The following is a 9,646-nucleotide window of genomic DNA, read 5'->3' as shown; positions in this document are numbered from 1 at the left end:
TTAAGCAAACAAGCTGTATACATATTATGATCAGATATATAATAAGATACAAGCATACCAATGGCAATACCAGTCCTTAACAATCTTGGGAGTTATTTGGAACCAAAATTTGCTAGGGAGTTATTTGGAACCAGTTCTCACGTGATCACCACATGACATATAATGACCCACACATAAGATGCGTTAAGTTTATATTGTTTATATTGCGAATACACACAAATATAAATATTAACACAGTACACACTCACCGTGGGTTATAATGTGACCACATGAATTCTTTTTCTAAGCTATAATTCCTGGATGTCCCTTCGGTTGCTTGGTCAACTGAATCAGAGAAAGTATAAGATGAATCGCTCAGCAGGCACTCAGTTTCTTCATTACCTTCTGCAATATGACGTCCTCCATTCTTTCGAATCCTTCTTAGGCTTTGTAGTTTATACTCCACTTCTTTCATCGTAGGCCTTTCGCTTCCTTTAAATTTCAAGCATGTTGCTACTAGTTGAATAACTTCCACAAGTTCTTGTTTAGTCCCTTCTTTCATAACACGATCTTCCACGAGATCAAAATAGCGCTTCTCTTGTAGTGCTTGGAGAAAATACATTGACAGGTTCTGTTTATTCTCATGTTCGATGGAGAAAATAGGTTTCTTTCCTGTTAAAAGCTCCAGAAGAATGACCCCAAAGCTATAAACATCGCTCTTCTCTGTCAATTGACTTGTTTGATAATACTCTGGATCCAAGTATCCAAAGGTCCCTTGAATACCGGTGACTATATGAGTTTGATCAAGTGGAATAAATCTTGAAGCTCCAAAATCTGATACTTTTGCTGTGAAGTGATCATCCAAGAGAATATTCGATGACTTAACATCTCTGTGTAAAATAGATATTGAAGCAGCCGAGTGCAAATAAGCAAGTGCTCCTGCGGTTTCTGCAGCGATCCTCAAACGAGCTTCCCATGACAATGCAGAACTACCATCTGAAGTATGGAGATGGTCCGAAAGAGCTCCGTTTGAGATAAATTCATAGATCAATAAGGGCACTTCGGTCTCCAAGCAGCATCCAAAAAGCTTTACCACGTTTCTGTGATTAATTTGAGAAAGAATTGCAACCTCATTGACGAATTGATCTATCTCGCTCTTCTTCACAATCTTTGACTTCTTTATGGCGACTACGCGTTGATCCGACAGAATCCCTTTGTAAACTGTTCCGTGTCCTCCACGACCGAGCACTCGAGTTTCATCAAAATTATTGGTTGCCTTTTCTATCTCTTCCAGAGGAAATATCTTTGTTCTCTCAGCAACATCTTCACGGGAAGAGATGAGTTGTTGTAGCAGTAAACCATGATTCTGACGGAAGTGTTTTTTTCTTATTCTCTTTTGTTTTCTTTTCTTCCATTTCCTCCATAGGATGATCAAACTCGTACTCAACAGCAATAGGCCCACGCCATTACTTACGCCGATGATGACACCTGCACGTTAACACTCAAGTTTTAGCTTTCCCTGACTCTTGGTTAGCTTTGTCGATGGCATTTATCCTCTACTGTGTGAATTGGTATCCAGGACTTACCCATTACAAGAGAATGCTTTTTGCCAGGGATACAGGCTTTTTGAGTAGGATCACCGGACGACCCAGGTGGGCACGTGCAACTAAAACTGCCGTTCGTGTTAATACAAGTTCCATAGCAAACATATTTTTGGGTAATGCTACACTCATCGATATCTGACAATTCATCAAAAATATTAGCGATGCTTGAGAAGGAAATTTTAGAAGGTCATTGCAAAAAGAAGTATGTGAATGCGGAAAGCTCGAGCATTTCTGCTGTGTGTGTGCATTAAGTAGATGTTGCTCATACGACTAATAATCTTCATATCAAAGAGGGAGGGAAAAAATTCCAAGTACCTCTACATCCATTCAGGAGATATGGATTTCCTTCGTAACCAGCGTTACATTGGCAACGATATCCTGAGATTTTCTGGTCATTGCTACTAATGTTCTTGTCGTTACATGAGCTGTTTTGGTCGACACATGCGAATGTGGTCGTGTTCACCTTAGCATCCTTGCAGGACTGGTCTGTGATTATCCAATTCAAGATGATTAGCTCTTCAAAACCGATGAAAGGTTGATTTTCGTCTGTGAAGGAAAAGTACTCATAATCATATATTCTCTTGACTTCCAGTTTCCCTTCCTCCAACGACATATTCATCACTATGTAGTAGTCTTGGAAGAGGAGAGTGGGTGGCTTAGTCGACCTGTTGCATGTTAGTAAAAATGATTGGTCTCTATGGCAACCCTTTTCCAGCCCAAACGGAAAGGAGATATTAACATCCCCGCATTTTGTTGAACAGTTATTTAGTAGAGATGGGGTGGAAGTTGCATCTGTTGAGATGATCAAAATGGTCAGCAACAGAATAAATGCAACACAACTTTTCTTTTAATACATTTATTTATTTAGATAAATACAGTGAGATGAGGAAGGAAGGTTACCTTGGCAGCCATTGGGTATGTAGGGATTACCTTGATAACTTAATGAACACCGACAAATATATCCAATAGTATAATTTATATGGGCAACTTCAGGAAAGACATCGTAGCAATCACTATTCTTGCTGCGGCAAGCATAAGTGATCATATTCTTGTAAGCCTCTTTACATGTTGGGTGGTCGGTGATGTAATATGCTAGGGTGGTAACCGACACTTGTGTTCTCGTCCCGTTCAATATTCCTTCGATATTCTCGCTAGTAAAATTTCTCGAGCTATACAAGAAGGCCTTAATAATAGAGGCATTAAACAAATGATGCTCGGTCTGGTTGAGACGAGTTAACCGAATCCCCAAGGAAGTCAAATTCTCAGCATTCAAATAATACATACCAAAACGACAGTATCCTGTATCAAATGAGTACCAGTATTCATGTGGACTTGAACTATTGGCATAACAGGTAGTTGAGCAAGTATGAATGGTTTTATTGGTAGCAAGATCAACTAGATCAGCATTGGCGCTGCAACCAGCGACAAAAATATAGTTATATGCCAATGAAATAGTGAAACTGTCTGTAAAGTTTGCCTCCAAGTTCAAAGAGAAGGGGAAATTCCCCAGATCAATCAATGTGTCGTTGATATATTCATCGTGGACATCCAAGGTGACAATTGGAGTTTTCACGTACACGATTCCATTGTCCATATCAAAATCAATGACCTCAATGGTACCATCGCCCAATAAGAGGCTCTGAGAAGGAGGATCAGTGGTTTGGTTTATGCAGGTCAGGTTAAAACCTGCACGAAAGCAGCCGCTGCTTATACCGAAAGGGTACTCGAAGCTGATGTTACCACAGCTTTTTGGGCAGTTGGAAGGGAGGGGAAAAGTTATGTCTGTTGATGTATTTTCTGCTCCTATTGAACCCATTGGTCCCAATGTCAGAAATAGTAAGAGCAGCACCTCTGCTAACCCCATCCCTTCTCTTCCCTCGCTCGAACACCAACGTCCAGATGTTACCAACCTGTTAGAAAAAGAGAGTCAGGCTTATTTAGCAAAGCCTACTTAAGTTGGCGACATGGGCAAGACTTATAACACGAACTGATAACACCATAAAATTAATTAGCGGAAAAGTCGATTTCTGCAGCCCAGCAAAAGCATCCCAAGCCTGCATATGTATATAGTATTAATTTATACAAGTGTCCATTATGAATAATATTTAGCGGTTTGATAGTATAGTGGTGATGACAAGTGTGACCCAGGGCTTTTAGAGGATGAGCAGAGGAACTCTGAAAACACGTCGGATAAAGAACGGGCTTGATGAATTCTGAGCTATCAATAATCCTCGGACACAACTCCATGGCATCTGCGAGGTTAGGGAGGTTCTCTCTAATGGATCAGCCAGGATGGGAAGCAAACGGAGGCAGTGGGAAAGGAAGGGAAAACTTGTATATAGGGGATAAAGCACGGGCACATGTTTCATATTTGACATTAATCTAAGAATAGCTTAAGAAGAAAATTGGTTTAATGATATAAGAAATTGCAAGAACAGCCAACGATAGCTCTACTAACCTTCGCATAGCATGAAGCCTAGCAACTCTCTTCACCTTTCTCCTCTCCGCTTCTGGCTCTTACAGGGACGAAACTGTTGCAGTGCACAGAGGGGTATATTCTCGATGTAGATAAATAACGCTGGGGCAATAATTAGCATTAGACTGGCGAACGTATTGACTTAGTCTGGATTGCTACCTGTTTGGATTTCTCAGAGCTGTTCCATCGGGCATGAACAACGATGTTATACATTTCTCGGTGATATCGGATAAGTTCAATTCCTTGGAAAACAATGTTTCCACAGATTTATCTAGCTGAAGTATGTATTATCTAATTTCAATTTGATTGGTCCTACTAAAACTTTAGTCAGTATATATTTGCAGTCCACCTCAGGAAAGTGAATCCAGAGTAGTCCGATGTGACGTGGTTTTCAGTGAGTCATTTGAATATACTAATGGGATAGTGAAATATTGTATTAGTTGTGAAAATTATCGTTGACATGTCAACGATATATAACGACAATACCCGTGGGCCCTAGTGTTTCCGTTTCCTCCAAAGATCTAATCACGTGATTTCCTTAAGACTTTGAGTCTAGTTTTTCTCTTTGTCTGAGCATAAACTTTGAAGTGTCTAAATGACTTTGTTGTTTGTACGAAGAATATAATAATATAACTCATACTTCTTTATCGATGAAAGAGATTGTAGGATTAATACTAGGAATTGCAAGTCAGTAGTTGAGAGAAGTAGACGATTGACATGAGAGATTAGACTTGATGACACAAACTCCTTTTAATATTATAAGAAAAATTACATGTAATAACTTTCTAAGCGACGTAGCCCCACGTGCTAATGACATCACCAGACTTCCAACGTATATATATCAGGTTTTTTTTTTCTAAAATAAACAACAAACTTATTTAATAGAAAATATAATAGTTACAAAAATCATCTCACCATAAAAGCGAAGGTTAAATGGGAGAGAATTCCCTCGCCAAAAGAATTTATAATGCTTCTTGTATTTTCCTTGGCTATAGGTATCTTAACCTTTGAGATAGCACATGCTATATATAAGATAAATATGGATAGCTGCTAAAGACGGTTTGAAACGTGTTTACATCAAGACGGATTTCAATACGAACATCCTCAACCGATATATTTCTTCACCTAGGTTTTGTTGAGTGTGAATTCACACATACATTTTGTAAGAAAAATAATATTACTAATTGGTTTGCTTTGAGCCACCCAATGTTCTTACGTATATAGACATAATGACTCTATTTCCTATTGGTAAAGTATAGTTTATTTTCTAAAAATAAAAAAAAAGTATTAGAAGAGTACCCTCTTTGTGTTTGTGTCGTGGTGTTGCGAAAACAAGGACACAAAGGAGAGTTCGACCCAACCTCACTCCATCGGACCGCCTCAAAAGAGTTGGGTCCTCACTGCCTACTTTTTACAAAATTCTGCTCAGAGCAATGGACAACAATCTCAAATAGGGACACCCGGCAGGTTTTCTCAAACGTATTTGACTATCCAATTACGTGTGCACTACGAAATCTCATCGCCAGAATAAAAGTATCACATCTGTCACAGCAGCCCACCTCGTTGGGATAATTTTCTTTTTTGTAAAGTTTTTTTTAATCTACTCAAGCTAATATATACTTCTTATAGATTAATCCTCAATCTTTCATCATGTGCAGTAATATATCTATTAAATCAAGGTACTTAAGCATATTTAGCGGTAATATATCTATCACACAATTTTTTACGCCTGATACTATCTTTATATTTAATTATGTTAATTTAGATTCAAAGGTTTGAGAAATCTAACTTCACTTATCTTGGTACAAAAAGCTATGTATGAGTTAATCTCACTGCTACGATGAAAAAAGAAAACAATGAACGAATAATCTATTATTACTGCAAAAGAATTGCTAGCTATAGTTATCTGTATGGGAGCTGAATGAGTATCTTATACTAAATGCACAGTATATGAAGATGAAACGGTAAAAACATATGACGAAGATTATCAAGTTAGAAACAATGGAAGTGCTGAAGTGCTCAATTGAGAATAATAGTGTCAAATGTTTAAAACAATAACTACAAGGCCAGAGAAGAGTAATTATCGGTTGGCTCCTCTTAATTGACCATCATTTTTCACAATGAGAATAATCACAGAGTTTTGAAATAATTCGTTTGACATAGAAAATGATATATTAAAATGGATAGTGCCTCTGTAGACTTCGCCCTTTCTTGGTAACCTCGAACTCAAAAGAAAAGTAAAGAGCATGATTCCAATTCATGTTAACAAGGTAGTCAGTTTAAGCCGTCTCATTAGATCATTAGTGGTCAATGCAGCAGCACGAGTCAATCTAACATGAACATCACGTTCACGCTACAAAAGGTGTGGCCCTTGTGAATCCACCTGTTTGCATTCGTCCCACTGGAGATCGTGCTTGAATCATGCAGTCCACACTATGCTAAAACGTTGGATAGAAGAGACAGAGACTCATCTTTTGTTCTACAAGTGGCCTTGTCCTGCTACATGCGTTACATCATGTAGAAAAATCAATCACCTTATGCGAAATGAGAATAAAAGATCAATGGGATGACTTCCACCAAGTCTTTACATCGCTCCCTGATGTGGTACGCAATGATAAAACAAACAAGAACCTGAGCTGTCTGATAAAACAAACGTATAATGTGCATATGATGTGGTACATACAAAGGCTATACTGAACGAAAATTAACTTAACACAAGCTCATCACCCGCAATTTCAATAGATTTAAATACCAAATTTCTGTCCCAAAAATGTTCTCATTCTATGTGGCTCTCACATGAACTTTGAAATGTATTTGGGATGAAAATTTCAAACACAACATTACCCAAAACAGCAATACGTTATATCATTAAACCCAAAGACAGATAAACTGCAACATTATATAGGCATAAGTAGAGATCAAATGGTCAATGAATCATGAATATTTACCCAATACAAACTCACCTCAGGTAATTGTGTGGCCATAAGAGTTCCTTCTCCAAGCTATAATTTATGGATGTGTACCGTTTACATACACACATTATAATGACATTACTGGTGGGCCCTGTTGCTTCATTTTTTTTCAAAGATCGAATCACATGATCATCCCAAAACTGAGTATGATTTCTCTCTCGGCAACATAACGTAAACTTTGAGTTGTTTGAAGGGCTATGTCTTCATTTGAAGAATAGAATGATGTAACTCAAAGTTTCTTTATCGATGAACATGATGGTGGAACTGATAGAAGGAACTGTAAGTCATCACTTGAGAAGGAGAGAATTGATATGGAAGACTAGACTTGGAGGACACAAACTCCTTTATATATATATATATATATATATATATATATATATATATATATATATATATATATATATATATATATATATATATATATATATATATATATATAAAGGATTACATGAGATAATTGAAACTGATATTTTATCTAAACATATTCAAGGCATAAGAGGTTGAGAGCAAGTAACCAATACAAACATAACTACTAACCGGAAACAAACTCTTCCAGGAATATTGTATTAGTTGTGGAAATTATTGTTGACATGTCACCTAGCATATTCACTTTGGACTAACGTATACTGTTCATATACACATACAGTGTAAAAACATTACTGGTGGGCCCTGTTGCTTCATTTTTCTCCAAAAATCGAATCACGTGGTCTTCCTAAGACTGAGTCTAGTTTCTCCCTCAATAATATAGCGTAAACTACGAGTTGTCTGAATAGTTCTATCCTTGTTTGAAGAATAGAATGATGTCACTCAAGCTTCTTTATCAATGGACATATTGGTGGGACAGATACTAGGAACTACTAAGTCATCACTTGAGAAGGGGAGATGATTGGCAAGCGAGAATTGATACTAAGGTTTTTTCTTAACATGTTGAAGGCATAAGAGGTTGCAAGCAAGTAGGCAATATAAACATAAGTAATAAATGGAAACAAACTCATCAAAGAATATTGTATTAGTTGTGGAAATTATTGTTGACATGTTAACTAGCACATTAACATTGGATTACTAGTAGGCCCTATTGCTTTATTTTTAGCCAATATTGCTTTATTGGATCACCTAAGACCAAGCCTGGTTTTCCCCTCAATAACGTAGCATAAACTTTGAGTTGTTTGAAGGGTTTTGTCCTCATTTGAAGAATAGAATGATATAACTCAAGCTTTTTTATCGATGAACATGACAGTGTGACTGATACAAGAAACGGTAAGTCATCACTTGAGAAGGGGAGACGATTGGTATAGAAGTCTAGACTTAGAAGACAAACTCCTTTTAATATTATAAGGAGAATTACATGCAATAATTTTCTAGCCTCATGTCCCAGTGACATCTTCAAACTTCCAATATATATATATATATATATATATATATATATATATATATATATATATATATATATATATATATATATATATAAAAGGATTACATGAGATAATCAAACTCACCTTTGATTACCATCCTCATCCTGGATGCAACATCCTTTGTCTCGTCAACCCTTGAATCCTTCAACGGACCATGCGTCACTCCTTTCACAACCTCAAATGGTGGTGCCAATTTCTAGTCAAGCACTCCTTACAAATCCCCATTGCCTCGTCGAACTCTCCTTTCTCAATCAAACCTCGGATCAGGAAACCATATATGTCAGCATTAGGCGACACACCCTCACTACCATTCATCCTTTTCATGTCCTTCATCCTCCTGAACGCTTGAACTACAGCATTAACGTATTTCCTTCTCAACAGAACCCATCAATATGGTATTAAAAGTGGTCAAGTTAGGTTGGATCCCTTTCAAAACCATAACATTGAGCAACTCTTTGGCTTTAAAGTTATCCGAATTTTGACACAGCTTGGAAATCCTACAATTGTAGGCAACAACATTAGGTTCCAATTCCTTGTTCAAGACTTCCTTCAGAATCTCTTCAAACTAATCGCCATCCCCTTTCTTCAAGTACCCATTCAAGAGAGTATTGTAAGAGACGATATCCGGCCTAACTCTTTTTTTGCACATTTCGTCGAGCACATTGCGGGCGGTTTCAAGATCACCTTTTTCACACAGAGATTGAAGCAGAATGTTATAAGAGACGATGCCAGGAGCAATACAGAGTTCCCTCGGTGCACGATCAACGGTCTCGATGATGAGATCAAATAGGCGATTGTGGAAGTAGTCGGAAAAGAGGCCGGAGAGGGATTTATCGGAGCGGGGCCTGCCAAGGAGGTCTGGTATGCGGTTGAAGGGGCGGCGGCGGCGTGGTTAGGCATGCCAGCGGCAGAGTAAAGGGAGATGAGACGGATGATGAAGCAACGGCGGGATTTTGTTAAATAAATCACTTGAAACAGCTAAATAAGATATTACGAGATTGCTAAGTGCCTAGCGAGCAATGCCATAAGCATGTGATAGCTAACTAGTGATCCATCATAGTTCATCTACATATCTCGGTGTGCATATTCCAAGGACATTTAAATAGGTTCGACAATACATAGGTCATTCTTTGGCCTCATACATATCCCACCAAGACGCAGCCTTTCCTACTACTGAAAAAATATATAATTACAAATCCCATC

The 9,646-nt window shown here is 37.8% G+C and overlaps 1 protein-coding gene across 2 annotated transcripts; it reads right to left on the bottom strand.

Annotated features, from left to right (window-relative positions):
• Positions 1-4,163, bottom strand: LOC103976323 (wall-associated receptor kinase 3-like). Of its 2 annotated transcripts, XM_065094362.1 has the most exons (6): positions 4,042-4,095; positions 3,581-3,637; positions 2,484-3,493; positions 1,899-2,375; positions 1,566-1,718; positions 1-1,467 (listed from the first exon to the last, which is right to left on the bottom strand). In XM_065094362.1, exons 3-6 carry the CDS (start codon positions 3,445-3,447, stop codon positions 245-247), a joined length of 2,817 nt encoding a protein of 938 aa, XP_064950434.1. In that variant the 5' UTR covers positions 3,448-3,493; positions 3,581-3,637; positions 4,042-4,095; the 3' UTR covers positions 1-244. The 2 variants fall into 2 exon arrangements, with proteins under 2 accessions (XP_064950434.1, XP_064950433.1); XM_065094361.1 differs by lacking the exon at positions 3,581-3,637 and having other exon boundaries at positions 4,042-4,163.
• Between the last annotated feature and the right edge of the window lie 5,483 nt (positions 4,164-9,646).

The sequence above is a fragment of the Musa acuminata genome, chromosome BXJ1-2, assembly GCF_036884655.1.
Source record: "Musa acuminata AAA Group cultivar baxijiao chromosome BXJ1-2, Cavendish_Baxijiao_AAA, whole genome shotgun sequence".
Classification (NCBI taxonomy): domain Eukaryota; kingdom Viridiplantae; phylum Streptophyta; class Magnoliopsida; order Zingiberales; family Musaceae; genus Musa; species Musa acuminata.
The sequence above is the reverse complement of the archived record's forward strand: the minus strand, read 5'-3'. Positions and strand labels throughout refer to the sequence as shown.

Coding starts and splice junctions, on each gene's coding strand:
- LOC103976323 (XM_065094361.1), bottom strand. Junction 1,719..1,898: donor TCTCCTGAATGGATGTAGAG/GTACTTGGAATT, acceptor ATGAATTGTCAG/ATATCGATGAGTGTAGCATT. Junction 1,468..1,565: donor AAAGCATTCTCTTGTAATGG/GTAAGTCCTGGA, acceptor GTTAACGTGCAG/GTGTCATCATCGGCGTAAGT.